Consider the following 16359-nt stretch of genomic DNA (forward strand, 5'->3'; position numbering starts at 1 on the left):
AGATTCATTACCCACCCTAAAACAAATATTGCTCTATAATCCGCAGATAAGTAGTAGAAATACCACTACATGGGTGTAGTTTTATTGCACAAACATAAACGTTTAAACGTTTTAGCGCAAGTAAAACATACAACTCTGAGCTGTATGAAATGCAAATACGAAAACACATGGCTTTAGTTAATAGTTCAAAAGCAAAGTAGCTCATGAGGTTTGGAACGAACCAGAAACTACATAATTCCTAAGGGGACCAAAACGCCCCATCAAGACAGATAACACTCCCTCTCTTAACTTATGATCATGTTGGTGGGTTATACTTTCTTCCAGAACACAACAAAGAGGAAAACCCTTTTATTATTGACAGAAACAAATGAAAAGGCATCAAAAACTCTTTTCCAAGATTTCATTGTGACATTTGCATGAGAAGTTAGTCCAGAAAAAAAAGACCTTTGAGCATTCAATTGTAGAAGTCTGTTGGTATCTTTTCACTAACAGTGGAACCGAAGTTAGGACCACCCTTGCGATATTGGATAAGAAACTCGACCGGATATCCCTTCAATTTATGAGGGACAAGGTCCAAATCCTGAAACGTCAAGGCTGAAAAATAGCCAATTGTCCAACAATAAAGGGAGTGAGACTCAAACAAACAGCTCATGCAAATGAGAACTCATTTCACTTGCTGTGATGAAATTACTAACCCTTGTCAGATACAAGTGTATCGGTTGTAAGTGCATTGATTTGATCCAAATTGAATATCTGGGGAGAGGGGAGAGGGAACGGTACTTTGTTCACCATGAAATCCCGAGGACCAGCCATTGCCTAGAACAGATTGTTGTGACATATATCAAATTTTTGAAAAATAAAACAAATAATCCCTAACAATCTAGGCTTCTATAGTTCTAATTGGCTTCACATACGCTTTGAATAACAAAGTAGTTCCTAAAAAAATCATTGGAGTATCTACCAAAATCGGTGAATGGATTTGATCTGTTACCTTAGCAATTGGAAATGGAAGCTTGACATATCGAGGCCATTCACGAATCATATCAAACATGATCTCTGCCTGCAAGCAATAACTTGAAAATGAACCCCACTGAGCTGCCGAAGCGATAAAGAGAATGAAGGACCATATGAATTTACCAAATCATGAGGGGTAAAGACATCTGGACCACCCAGTTCATAGGTTTTCCCCATGCTGGAGCCATCATCCTTTAGAGCTGCAACGATTGCAGCAGCAACATCGACCACGTATACGGGCTGGAATCTGCAATGAAGTTATGGTTAGGGGAAAGAAAGAGATCATGGTCACTCTAAGCTGCTGTGAACCGTTGAAAAGAAATAGACAAAAGGTTTTATGACATACTTGTTGGTTCCGCCACCTATGAGCGGGAGGAAACCATATTTCTTAACGAACATCGCCCAGGGGTTCAAGATTCTGTCCTCTGTACCAATCATGGTCGCAGGTCTCATGACTGTCGCCTAGGAAACAAATATACACATCAGGAAATGACTAGAAGCACTAGGGTGATGAAAAGAAACTACATATGCAAGCTATTCCAGGTACATTTTTCTTAAAAGCTTATGAGATTTTAGAGTTCAATAGTAAATTCATGTACTGTTTTTCCATTTCCACAAGAAACAACTAGAGGATTTAACTTATATCTGACAATAAGTAGAAGCATAGCAATAGTGAATGAGATATTAGGATGATAGTTACAGAAGAGAACGTTAAGCGTTTTAGGTTCCAAAAGCTGCGATAAGTTTACCTCCGGCAGCGCGTTAAAGACAGCTTCCTCAGCAGCAGCTTTTGCCCTCTGCATTCTTGAAGGAGATGACACAGAAGCTCCCAGACAAGAAACCTGAATAAATCTCATTATCCCACCATGTTCCTTAGCCACCTGAAACAACAAATCCACCAATCCCCAATCTAATTAGATATAACTGGAAATCTCTTCACCAGAGTTTCCGGGGACAAGTTGTCAGAACTCAAACACATACCAATGCAAGTTTCTCGGCCATGTGATGATTCACCTCTTCGAAACTGAAATTTCTTGTCTCGTACTCTCTTCCTGGGGATTTAGAATATATATATATATATATATATATATATATATATCATCCAGAAAAAAGGTAAAAGAGCAGTGCTGCTTTTTTAAAAATGTAATAATATAGAGAGAAATAAGTACCAATAAGATTGATAACGACATTAGCCTTTGCCATGACAGCCTTAATCGAGTCTTCATCTCTTGGATCGAATTTCATCGGTACTACCTGGTATATACAGTCCACACAGATCAAAAGTTTGTCGAATCCAAAGCATAACATTTCACACACAAAAAAGTGTGTTAGTGACATACCCTCAAAAGCATTGAGTTAAACAAAACAAAACAAACAAAAATTACCTGTCCCAAATCTCCCATCAACTTGAGATGTCGAGGATTATCCTCTGAGCCTCGGAAAGGAACTAGCACTTGTGATCCCATTTTAGCTGAAAAGAAAAACAATCGTTCGCAAATAATAAGAAAACCAAAAAGAATATAACGGAAGAACAGGACTGAGTAATAGGAATGTTAAAGCAAACTCACCAAGCTGCTGCACAAGATAACGACCAAGAAACCCAGTGGCTCCAAACACCGTAGCTACAATGCCACTGCCAAAGCAAAGGATAAATCAACATTTTCATTAATACTAAACTAAAGCTGCTGCTGCAAAAACCCAAAAAGATGATAACATTGAGGCAACTAAATCAATGAAAAGCTATTTTTTTAGAGCTCAAAACTACACAAAGGTGATACAGACTAAACTTTTGTGTTGTCATCCTAACACACAACACAATCAAACATTTCTTCTTCCTAGGAGAGAATTTTAGTTTCCAGGGCAATTCTTCAGGAATCAAAAACCGCATACCTGACGGAAGATCTGCCACCAGTACCCTTGCGAGCGAGGTGTCCCACTCCCTTTGTTGCAAGGGAAGACGAGTGTCGACGATTATCAGCTCCATCCACTGAAACATATATATATATATATATATATATATATCTCATTAAGCAACCTAGAAAATGCGAATGGGATTAGAATCAGTGGCAGAAAGAAACTTAACGGTGGTGATCGGAGACTCCGTAGAGCGATCTGAGAGAAGACGATGAATAGATCGAAGCTCCTCCGCCGAGGGGCCGTTGGACTAATCTCCTGGAAAACTGCCTGCATACTCCGAGAGAGACAGAACAACAACAACAAACACAGATGATAGAGAGAGAGAGACAAAATGGAGAAGAGATGGATTTGCTGTCGCGAGGGTACAGTTAGATGGGCTGGGCCTAAACACAAGGTTTAGGTCACTTAAATGTAGTAAAACCCATGTGCCTCATAATGGGGCGATAACACCTTAACGGCGTTGTGAGGGATCGTGTTACAAAAAACCAACACGACGCCGTTTACGAAGGAATAAGTCTGCATGAAACGAATTCGTTTGATTTTAGACAGTAGACCCGACGAGATCTGAATAGAATTTGATTGGATATTCGAATATTCATGCCTATAATAAACAATGATTAAACATGAAGTAACCTCATGGAATGCAAGAACTGGTTCATGACCAGTTTTGGTCAACATAAGTTCAATGACTGACTTTGATTTGTTTCTTTCTACCGGTTCCAACTTTCCACTACTCACAATTTACAAAGTTATACCATTCAAGATTCACATATAGTATGATTTTGTGTGACACTGAGTCACTGATGTATCGCTTTTCTATAAATCGAATAGAACTTTACAACTGAAATTGGATAAAACATAACGTCGACAACACTGGTAGTACAAACTAATTAACTTACATGTTTGAGTTACGATAGTATAAAATATTTGATAAATCAGTTTAATAGATTTCTTTTTATATATGCTTACAACAATATGTTTGTTGTCATTGGTCACACATAGTTAACCACAACAAAACCAAACCAAACCAAATACACACAATTGGGAAAAGGAGATAAAATACACACAATTGAGAAAGAAAAAACAAAATACACACGATCACACGACATTACCTTACCGAAAGTTCACAAATCCGGCTGTGGTAGCTTTATTTTATTTTAGATGATTATACCAAACCAAACCAAACCAAACCAAACCAAACCAGTGTTTTGGTTTGTTGGCAAAAACAGATTTATAAGTTTGTTTTTCATATTTTACTTGCGAAGCAAGTATGATGCTTCTTCCTGGATAACCTTCCATGCCTCCTTCACATGCTTCTCCTCAGTCAGTGGCGCTCCTATGGCGCAACGTAGTACGATTTTTCCTGACAAAGCCTGTTTGCCACGCAAATCAATATATATATACAAGAAAGAGAGAGAGAGAGAGAAAGAGATGTCAGTGGTACTTACAGTGTGAGAAAGGAACAGTTTCCCAGAAGAGTTCACTGCGTCTAGGAGGTTTCTGTTTCTGTCATTACACTTCTTTTCATCGTTATCCACAGGTACGATACGGAAACAGACGAGAGAAAATATCCTAGGAGTCACAACCTGCAAAAAGAAAAAGAATAAAACGGTCATATATCCTTTTCCAGAATGTTTTTGAGCATTAATTTTACACTTTACCTCAAAGTTAGGATCTTGAGAGACAAGTTGTTCGAGATCTTTAGCCAGCTTGATATGGTTTCTAATATAGTTCTTCAAAGTCTCAGCTCCATAGAGCCTTAAAACCATCCATAGTTTCAATGATCTGTTTAAATACACACAAAGACAACCTCAGTATATTGCAAATATATGCAGATGTTCCGGCAGAACTTCAAATAACCTGAATCTTCGTCCGAGAGGGATCTGCCAATCTTTGTAATCAACAACCAAGTTTGCTTGAGAGGCCTGCCAAAAAAAGTGGATAATAAGACTAGTATGATCCAGAAAGATTTGAATTAAGAAATCAAACTCATTCTTACCTTGTTTTTGAGATATTCAGGATTTGTTGACAGAGCTTCAGTGAGAGCATACTGGTCCTGTTTTATCAACATATTAACATGTTTATTTTTTTCAATACTTGAGGAGAAAGAAAGTTGACTAAATAAAGGGCATATCTGTGTACCTTCACCCAAAGTAGGGAACAATCAAAATTAGTGAGGAACCATTTGTGAGCGTTCATGTTAAAAGAGTCTGCAGTTTCTACTCCGTCGATGTACTGTCGATACTCTGGACATATACACGCACTTCCAGCATACGCAGCATCCACGTGAAACCATATCTCATTGCTCTGAGAATGCAGTCAAGAAAATTAGCATCAGTTTTATGCTGCTAAGTTCTCTACTAAGCTTGTTGGAAATGTGAAATAAATAACCTTTGCTATCTTTCCTAGTGCAGCTAATGGATCAACTGCTGTTGAAGAAGTTGTTCCAACCTGCAAATAAATAAAAGAATCTTTTTGAGAGAACATGCTTCGGAGAGTAAGTAAGTAACGGGTTAGCTAGTGCTTACATTGCCACATAAGAAGAATGGAATCGATCCAGCTTCAAGATCCTTAGAAACGGCTTCTTGAAGCAATTCTGGACGGAGAGCGTAATTTGTAGACGAATCTGCTTTCAGCACCTTGCAATTCTCTGGATGGATTCCAGCTATCTGTCAAGAATTTAAAAAAAAAGGAGAAAACAAATTTAGCATCTTTTAGCAAAAAAAAAAAAAAAACTCTTTCTTTGATCGAAATATACAAAATATTCACCTGGCAAGCTTTTCGTAGAGCTGAATGTGTCTGGTCAGAGGAGTAGACAACGAGCTTCCCAAGCGCGTTCTTCCCAACGCGTCTTAAGACCTTGTCGCGAGCACCAATCATAGCAACAAGAATAGCTTCACTAGCTGACCCTTGGATCACTCCACCTCCATTTCCTACAATAACGAGTTAACCCACGCTTTTTTGATATATAACGGTTAGTATATTTTTAAAATGTTTACATTACGATTTTTGGTGATTTCTATTTAATAATTAGTTTTGAAGTTTTACTTTTAATAATTTGCTTTGATTGTTTTCTTTTATCTCTACTAGATTTCTTCGCCGCCCGATTTTTGGTGATTTCTATTTAATAATTAGTTTTGAAGTTTTACTTTTAATAATTTGCTTTGATTGTTTTTTTTTATCTCTACTAGATTTCTTCGCCGCGCTACGCGCGGCTTATGCTTTTTAAATTATCCTTTATTAGTTTATATATACCGTTAGATCTAGTATATATATTTGGTGAAGTGGAAATAAAATAATTATAATCAAAATTTAAAATACTTTTAATATGTGTGAAAAATCCAAATATAATTAATACTTGAGAAATTTATAATCACTATACGTTAGAAAAAAACTTCACCATGCAGTTCCGATTTGAGCTAAAATAAAATATAACAAATTTCGATAAGATTAATTTTTTTGAAAAAACTTATGTAAATATATGTTCATAATATAAATTAAAAATTAATGTATAAAAATATTATAAAAATATTATATAAATATAATCATGATATTTTATATTTTGTTTTCCATTCACAGTAAATTATATATTTAGTTTTTCTTAATATTTTTAAATGTTCGATGTTATTTTTCATTTTACACTTAAAATGTATTTGCATTTATTGTATACCCCATATACTCGAATAGGAACGATATATAACTTGTATCTATAAAATTTAATTAATACACATACCGTGAAATCATATGTTCTTCATATTTTAACATAAAACACACATCAATTTATATAAATCTAAAAATGACATATTTGTAAATTAAATAAATATGAAAACCCTAACTATATTAAGTTATAGAAATTTTACTGTTTTGGAAATGGAAGGAATATAAATTAAACCTCAAGTTTTAAAATAAATTAACTTTTGTTTATATTATATCTTTTGTCATCATTATATCATTATATCTTTTTTTGTTTTATTTATATCATTTATTTATTTTTGATATAATATTTGGAAAATTTAGAGTGAAATATTTTGAAAGATAATTTTTTTTGTTTGGAATATCAATAATTTATATGTAAACATAGTTACAGTTTCTATTAATCTTTTAATAATTATGTTTAAACTTTTTTAAGAGTTCACATACTATATATTTACTAAGTTTTTATTTTTTAATTGTTTTATGTATATAGTATATTTTTTATACATCAGCTGATTTAATTTTAAGTTGTTATTTAAAGAATAGGTTAATAACCTTATTTTGTATACATATATATATTTCATAAATGTGTAACTATTCTGAATATTGAAATCTGCAAATTTTATGACCAATAAATATGTTTCAATAATTTTTAGATTTTGAAGTTATAAATTATTTTCAATAGGTGCCAAAAAAAATTATTTTCAATAAACTTAATAAAGACAATACTTGAACAACAAACAATACATGTCACCATTTCGAGAAAACATTGGAACCACACTTGTACGTTGGAACCACACTTGAAACGTTAGAATCTCATATACCAATTATCAAAGATTAGATATGCAACTATAACACACCTTTGGTCATTTTTTGAAAGTTTTCCATTGATTTTACTATTGTTTTCCTCCAGCGAGAAGCTTCTTCAAATAAGCTGTCCAAACTGTTAATGTTACAATGGCTATAGGACGCGATGGCCGTTTCTGTGAATTTACCTATGTTGAGTTTGCTTCGATTGAAGAGTACCGCCAACAGAGTAACAAAGTATCAGACTCATCAAACCAAGCTTGATCGGGGCTCCGGACAGACTGGTGTGGCTTAAGATTCCATCAGGAGATGATAGCACTAAATCTGGGTATCTTTATGGGCTGGAATGCAAAGATCAAGAGTCCCAAACTTCTCAGAATCATCAAACCAACTGGTATAAGGACGTCCGGAACATCAAAGCAGCACCAAAAGTTAAATTGTTTGTCTGGAAAGCACTTCACAACGCTTTTACCTGTAGGGTGAAAGTCTCCAGCGTCGCCATATTGTCATCGATCCTTGTGTTCTGCTGATGATCAGCCTTCTTTCCTCTTTATAAGTTTCGCTATGTTGGCTCCATGAGACCAAGCGATCTTGGTTCATGTCTTGTTCAAGGCACTGTGAAACATGATGCTCTACATAACTAAATATAACTCAATTTATCTTCTCCTTCCTGAATACCCTGTATAACCCAATACCCACAGCCATCAGAAACAAACAATAATAATAGACAGAACAATTTTCTATATACAATGCAATCAAAAATCAAATCATGTAATCGATACAAATCAAAAATAATATTGTATACTCTCACCTTTCCGGTGGATTTAATATTATGTATTGAAAATTGATTAAAGCAACAAAATAGGAACAAATACGGAACTACTAATAAGATTTTAGTTGACATATTTTAAAATAATTTGCATAACTGTCTGAATATAGAAAACTAATCATCACAAACTCTATAAAACTTCCATTACAAACGCTTGACATTTTCATTTTAACAATGTGATACTATTGATTCATACATATGGTCTTTAACATACCTTCTGAACATTATTTCTAAAAACATATATAGAGTTAAAATATTTATGTTAAAATATGTTTTTAGATCAATCTCATCTCTCTCAAGCAGTAACACTTTTTGTAAAAGCAAAAGAGAGGAGACATGAACATACCTTAATCCATATCTGAAACCACTGCTCCAATCATGCTTGTAGGATTTAAGTCTCCCAATGGCATCATATCTTATGCCCTGAAAATGGACAAAGCTCTTTGCCCCGGCCATTTAGATTAAGTGGGTTCAATCTGAAAGCTTGATAGTAGTCCTACAGGTTTAAAAAGAAAGATTAAGACAAAGCACTGTAAACAAAGATTAGAATACTAAATCTAACTAATTCAGATTTAATACTTTTCTAGTATCTGAAGCTGGTTTGTGCTCTGAAACTAAACAAAACAAAGTTGGAATCAACTATTTTTAATCACTTTATGAAGTGAATATTCAGTTTACTAAGAAACTCAGATCCAACTATGATCATCTATGTAAGTACCTAAAAGAGAACCCAAAGGAATGTTTTCAAAGCGTTGATTGCTTTTGAATATTTAAAAGACCTTCATTAAATTTTATTTGGCAAAAAGGAGAGAACTTTACAACCTACTTTTGCTGGAAAACTCAAAAAAAAAAACATGAAAAACTGGTTGGGACAAAAAAATAAAATAAAAAAAAACTAAACAAAGTAGTAAAGACATGGGCTCACAGCTTGGATTTACGAATGACTCTTGAAAATACATCCCAAAAACACAAAACAGGTCAATGTATTCAAAAGAAGACGGTGAGGTTGAAAGAAGAAGCATGCAGATTCCAGTTCTCTGCTCTTGGCATCTTCAAGAGAGTTCATGAGAAGCGTTTTATTTAATGGAAGGGACTAACTTAGAGTTTTACCTGCGGTGGAAGTTGAGCACATAATAATTCAGTTCTGACACCATCAATGATTCTATCTTCTTGAGGACAAACCCTGTCTGTTTCTCTGAACCATGTGGAAAGCTCAACGTTAGGGTGGTGAACATGAAACCAAATTAAAAAATATAGCAAACATATCTGACCGAGAAACCCTTACCGCTGCAGGTAACTGGAGTTCGTGGAGCTAAAGAGTAGACCGATCCCGCTTCCAGGTTAGGCTGGTGCGTCGCAAGAAGGTTGACATTCACAGTCGCCGGCATCATGGTCGACTGAATATAAAAAAAAAAACAGCATCAAACAGGATTAAATAGTATTACATTTAACAGAATCAAAATTCAAGGCAACAGAGAATTAACAGAGACGATGAATACACATGAACTTCAAATCTTTATAAACAATAAACAAATCATAAAATAATAAGAATTACAAAACCTGAGAGTCGATTAAAAGCATGTCGATGCCCATGAGCTCTTCACCAGGTCGGACGTTTCAGGCCTCCCAAAAGCGGAGTAAGCAAACTTCGACGGTGGAAGATGAGTGGCCAGCCTGCAGAGCGGAGAGGACCGATACGTTAGCCATTTTACTGATTAGTCTAGAACGTATGTGATGATGTGTATGAAAGAGGATAGCTTACCTATTTATAGTCAAACTCCACTGTCTCTACACCGTCTCTGAAACCTTAAAGGTCGCATGGAATCTAGATCGTGCCTGCTCGATTAATTGAGGACTTTAAGGTGATGAATCGGTTACAGGATTCGCCAGGGGAAGAAGATGGAAGGTCACCTGCGCAGACAAAGTCGCCATCAGGTCTGGAGTCGCGAAATCTAACTCACTTCAGGCCTAATCTATTACGCAGCGTTTCATCACTTGAAACGTGACCTGATAAACCTAATATGGGCCAAACGAAATAAAGCCCAACTGATTTGAGTGACCCATCCGACGTGGCGCAAATGTCTTTTTCTATTGGTCGATTTAATTTGTCGACGTGGACACTCCCATAGAGCTTCGTATTTCCCTTTTAGTAGTGTAATAGATTAAGCTGTATTATAAAGAGATTTTATATATGTTTAATAAAACAACTTTTAAAAATTAACTTAATCTCTAAGTTAGATTAGGTTAAAAAGAAAATAAGGTTTTTGGTTCATATCACACTTAGCTAGGTCTGTCTTAGCAAAAGGTTTTTTTTAAGACAAGGTTTTATGTGTTGATAGTTGTATAACCTTTGGAGAGAAACTGCTCAGGCAAATTAAGAAGTTTTGCAAGCCAATCAAGGACGATCATTTCGAGCTCAGTGGCAGCTGGAGAAGTGACCCAACTAAAACCAACAATTCCAAGACCAGCACTCAACATCTCACCCAAGAACCCTGCAACGCTGCTGTTAGAAGGGTAATAAGCAAAGAAGGTGGGGCTTTGCCAATGCGTTAGTCCTGGCAATATCTTCGTCTTAACATCTGAATATAAAACTCACATCAGATCTATCTATGCTCAGCCAAAAAAAAAGGTATCAGAAATGGTTCAAAAAACTGGAAGTGGGTGTTCAGTTAATTCACCATCAAGAACTTGTTCCACCGTTTCAGGGTGGTCAGGTGCTGAATCAGGTAAAAGGTTGTGAAGATAACCAGGCTGTCTCAGAGACAAGTCAATGTCAACATTGTTTAAATAAACCAACAAAATTATGACAAAAACATTAAAACCCACATCAAATAGATGTTCACAGGGAAAAGAAAGTGACCTGAACTTGGCTAAGGACAGGGAAAGTTTCGATGGTTTTGTAATAATCAGCAATGAAATCAACCATTCGATATCCATACTCCCTCAGTTGCTCGGAGTCCATCGGCTTCAGCACGTTCGTACTACCATTTTCCCTGTAACATTATAAGAAAAACAATTAGAAACTCAGACAAGAATCTTATGAAATCATGACAAAAAGGGGTTTCCCAATTTTCAAGAACTTACATTCTTTCTACTGTAGCTTGAATTCTTGTTATCAAAAGGTTCTGAATGGTTTGGGTTTCGGCAGGCGCAGATATCCCTTATTTATAGTGGCGAGTTTTTTTCCAAAATTTTGGTTTATACTAATTTAGAATATTTTTCATAAATGATAAGTTTCTTGGAATTCCAATTTAAAGCCAACTGGCTATTAGTGGAGTGGTCCAAGTCTTTTATATATTACTCAAGTCTCTTTCATATTTTTGATGTGGGATATTCTCTCCAATATCTTCATTCGAAATAATGGTGCGTATAATCATTAATCTCGCATATGCCATCATATCCCTCCGAGATAATTTTTTTTCTAGCTATCTCGAAGAACTGAACCTTCTATAGGCCATTAGCTAATGGGTTGATCGGACCACTGTCTGAGCCGGATTAATGGGTCAGGGTATTTGGCATGTTCTGATACCATGATAAGTTTCTTGAGCTTCCAACTTAAAACCAATTGGCAATTAGTGGAGTGACCCAAGTTCATTATATATTACTAATGTCCCTTTTATATTTCCGATGTGGATCTTCTCTCCAATACCCTCCCTCGAAATAATGGTGCGTATAACCATTAATCTCGCAGAATTCATTATACCCCTCCGAGATAATGCTCTTTTCTATCTATCTCGAAGAACTGAGCCTTCTTTGGATCATCAACTAATGGGTTGATCGGGCCACTGTCCGGACCGGATTAATGGGTCAGGGTATTGGACTGGCTCTGATACCATGATATGTTTCTTGGGCTTCCAACCTAAAACCAATTGGTTATTAGTGAAGTGGTTCAAGTCTCTTATATATTACTCAAGTCTCTTTCATATTTCCGATGTGTGATCTTCTCTCCAATAATAAAAAAAAAAATCAGTAAGGTTTGCACAAAAGCAATAAAATAGTACGAAAGCCCTCTCCAAGTCGTTATGAACTATCAAGATTCGAGAGAGCAATTTGAAATGATTGTGCAAGTGTCAACATGTAATGGTTGGATTTCAGGTAAAAATGTTTGAAGTTGAAATAAAGTGGTATCACGAAACGATTACAAAATTTTATTTAAAAAAAAAAATCAAATTGCTGAATTTATTATGGTCTAAACACACTGAAGCATTTTGATCGAGTGATTGAGGGGTTATTTTGTTGGGCCAAATCAAAAGGAAAATTGTTAGTTTAATATATCTTTACACACACACATATATATATATATATATATATATATAAAATATTATTTGATAAGTAAGTTTACTAGGTATCATACTCACGTTAATTTTTACGATTATTAAATACAAATATTTTAATAAATTAAAAATCTTAAATCTAATTGTCATTAAAAGTTTACTTAATATTTTCTATTAGTTAGATCTTTAATTTATTTTTTCTTTTAAATATTTTTGCTAATAGCATATATAATAAAAATGAAATATTTACAAAATAAATATGAAAATATATTTACAAAATGAAAAATATTTTATAAATGTACGAGCATGTAAAAATATTTTTTATATACAATGTGATTTCATAAAAGTAAATTTTACAAAAAAAAACTTAAAATTAAAAAATAATTATCATATTTTAAAATATAATATTAAACAACATAATATATATATATATGTTAAAACTGAGAAAATATTTTCTTTATATCAAATCTATTTTTCATATGATTAAAAACTAATTAAAATAACATAAACTAAGTTATCTTTGATGAACTGAAAAATATAATTACTACTATTGAGATGTTTTATTCATTTTCAGACTATCTGCAGAATCGAAGATTTAACTGATATATTTTCACACAATATTAAACTGATATATAACGTCCAGTAAAAACTGAAAATTGTACAAGACAAAGCACTGATGTTTTTTCCTGAACTTTAAATTTAAAGCACTGATGTTTTATAGGACCCTGCGTGCCTTACTTAATGCTTCTTTTTTGATGAAAAAATATTTTTTTTACTTAATGCTTTTGGATGGTCTTGGTCGTCTCGTTAGCACCAAATTGTCTGAAGTGCATTCTAATGGGTTTAGTTAATAGTCAGTTTTCTTTCTTTTTTTCAATAACAACATATCTTTATTTTTTTATCAAATGAGATTTTAACAAAGTAGATGAATCCAGATATACAGCAAATACATTTTTAAGCAAAAAAGAATAATAAAAAGTAATAACATGGTGCTTCCTAATTCTCCAGTAGAATAAATTAATTCGCTAACTTTATCTATTTTTGATTTTATATAATCTTGTTTTCGATTATTATTTATTGTGATCCAACGCCTTTTATCACTTAACAGATTAGTAGGTGCGATCCATCTGTTACATCGATGGTTATTGTAAGCACTCTCACTCAAGGAGATAACATAATTTGTCGTAGTGTCTATTCATATATCATAATAATCCTACGTATTGATAATGATAAGCACTTAACTTCATTGTCTCTTACTCAATCTCTCTCAATTTTAGTAAAATAATAAGCTAAAATAATGAGTTAACATATATTGTATTCATGTATAACAATACACTAAGTGATTTTCTCGTGCTCATGCATAATTGTTAATATTTACAAATGAAATACATTATACAAGTATTTTTAATTTAAATTATTTTGTAATATATATGTTATTTTAAATAACACTATGTTATTTTAGACATGAAATTTTAAATATATAATATCTAGTAAACTTGTTTATTATTTAGATTTATTGAATTTTATTTAGTTTTCAATATTCAACCGTAGAAGTTTTTTTGAATATTAAAGTTTTTATTAATTATGTTATTTGAATTTATTGTTTATTTGTTGATATATTTAAATAAAATCATGTATAATTTTATATATATTATTTTTGAAAAAATTAAATAAAAATAAACTAAAGTACTAGTCGATTCAAAATTGCATAAATAAATATAATAATTCATGTAAATTTTTATACTGTTTAATATTTATTTTTCATTTATATATTTTCTGAGGTATTCCATAATTTATATGTATAAAATAATTAAAAAATGACGATAAATAATATTAGTTTATTATTTTAGTTAGACTTTCGAGTTTATGTATAAATTTTTGGATTTTCCAGTTACTCATTTGTAGGTTATATTGAGTCATATATATTTCTTCAGATTTAAGTATAATATGTTTGATTTAATAAATATTATTATTTTAATTCATTGCATTAGTTCATTTCTTCATCTTAAATAAGTAAGTACAAATTTGAGAAAAATAATTAACTATACCTTCATAATTGTATTTTCTAATTTTATATTTGGTGATTTGTATAAATAAATTATAAAAAAAACTTATGAGATATGTGGCCTATAATCTGATCGACCCCTTGCTAAATGAAAGATAAGTAAAAAATTTCATAGACTGATATAATCGGTAAAAATACTGAAAGCTTATGAATAAATATTAATATTTATAAAAATAACTAAAATATATTTTTTATTTTAATTAATTTTATACTTTCCATCTATAAAATAAAAAATAAAATATTATAAAATATTAAATAAAAAAATATTGGTTTATATGCTTTGTATATAAGTATTTAGGTTGTACAAATATATCAGAAAATTATAAACCAACATTTTTTTAACCCTTGATGAATTTTAAGTGGTATAATAGGTTTAGTTAAAGTTAGTATATTTTTATTTATGTAGTTTGATAAAAGATATTATAGAAAATATTCTTAATCAAAGTTAATTTTTTAGGGAAAATGAATAAATTCAAACTGAAATAAGAAGATAGCCAGGTCTTAATTCAAATTTGATTACCTTCAGAGTTAAAATATTAATTGTAATTTACATACAACTACATAACTAGATAGTGATCTGCGCTCTCCGCGGAGCAAACTAATTTAAAATGTTTATGTTATCAACATTAAAAGTTTGGTTAATTTTTTTTTGGATTACATTAAGTGAATTTGAAGTTAATAAAGATTTAATTATTTCAGTTTATAACTATCACTATTAAAGCAGAATCAGCTATTAAAACATTACGGCTCTAACTGGTGACATAGAGAACCAAGGGGAATGATCCATTCCCACTCATTCTTTAAAAATTACACCATTTATAGGGAATTTTTGTTCCGTCTGATTCCTTGTCATTCCTTAAATTTTAAGGAACCATAGAACAAAAATATTCCTTATCAAAATTGATATGGAACAAAAGTAATAAATATTCCTTTTAATTCCATTGATTTTATTCCTATTCATTCCTTTCCTACTCATTTCTATTCCTAATTTAATGGTCACCAGTTAGAGCCTACATTTAACCAGAACTCCAGTTTTAAATGAATTAGCAGCATTTAAGAAAATTACCACCTCTTAGAACATATATAGGTTGCTAGGCATTAAAATATTTAGTAAATAACTTTAATGGAACTTAGTATCAGGGAACTTAGAGTATAAAAGAATGACTAAAATACTTCATTGAACCTTAGTTTTGTAAGAACTAAAAAAAGACCACATCTTATGTGGCACTTGTGTATGTCTTCCAAATCCTATTTCAAAAAATTCTAGAGCACATTATATAAACTATAGTCTAAAAATTATACTCTCTAACATTACATTGGTCGCATATATTTTTCCTTAAATAAAACCTACGGAATTACCTAATGTGACTAAAAATATATATACGACAATTAATAGTTTTAAATAATAAAGATGTGATAACAAGTTGTATATTGTCTATCATTTTAATCCTTATTATTAAAATAAATTACAAAATTACATTAGTCATATAATAAAAATTAGATTTTTTTGTATATGTTGTATTTTGAATTTTTCATAAAAGTATAAATTACTAAAACTGTTAACAAGTCTCATATAAACTTTTGTGATCAAAGTTTAATTTTTTTCTGTATTAGAATACAATGATTATAAGACCGTATGAATAAATAATTTCATTTTAATAGGTTTATATATATATATATATATTTCATATCGTTTAAATTAAACTATACATCGTAATGAAATATATACTAATATTTTGATATTTGCACTGAACATATAT

The 16359-nt window shown here is 32.2% G+C and overlaps 2 protein-coding genes across 3 annotated transcripts; both read right to left on the reverse strand.

The window, feature by feature from the left end:
- Window positions 1-335: 335 nt before the first annotated feature.
- LOC108806521 (NADH dehydrogenase [ubiquinone] 1 alpha subcomplex subunit 9, mitochondrial) lies at window positions 336-3299 on the reverse strand (the record flags this gene model as incomplete). The annotated part of the gene is made up of 12 exons (XM_018578661.2): window positions 336-594; window positions 696-816; window positions 992-1060; window positions 1138-1261; window positions 1361-1476; window positions 1764-1895; window positions 1996-2066; window positions 2184-2268; window positions 2400-2485; window positions 2583-2647; window positions 2905-3001; window positions 3098-3299. Coding segments are annotated over 12 exons (1308 nt in total), but the record flags the coding sequence as incomplete, so codon positions are not given.
- A 567-nt stretch (window positions 3300-3866) lies between these two features.
- LOC108810635 (phenylacetaldehyde synthase) lies at window positions 3867-11470 on the reverse strand. 2 transcript variants are annotated; one of them, XM_056988653.1, is made up of 13 exons: window positions 11345-11470; window positions 11121-11253; window positions 10939-11011; window positions 10609-10839; window positions 5701-5864; window positions 5460-5600; window positions 5323-5382; window positions 5074-5238; window positions 4931-4987; window positions 4792-4856; window positions 4593-4716; window positions 4380-4517; window positions 3867-4304 (listed from the first exon to the last, which is right to left on the reverse strand). In XM_056988653.1, coding segments are annotated over exons 1-13 (1473 nt in total). In that variant the 5' UTR covers window positions 11347-11470; the 3' UTR covers window positions 3867-4184. The 2 variants fall into 2 exon arrangements, with proteins under 2 accessions (XP_056844633.1, XP_056844632.1); XM_056988652.1 differs by having other exon boundaries at window positions 10939-11253.
- Between the last annotated feature and the right edge of the window lie 4889 nt (window positions 11471-16359).

Source organism: Raphanus sativus, chromosome 6 (assembly GCF_000801105.2).
Source record: "Raphanus sativus cultivar WK10039 chromosome 6, ASM80110v3, whole genome shotgun sequence".
NCBI lineage: Eukaryota > Viridiplantae > Streptophyta > Magnoliopsida > Brassicales > Brassicaceae > Raphanus > Raphanus sativus.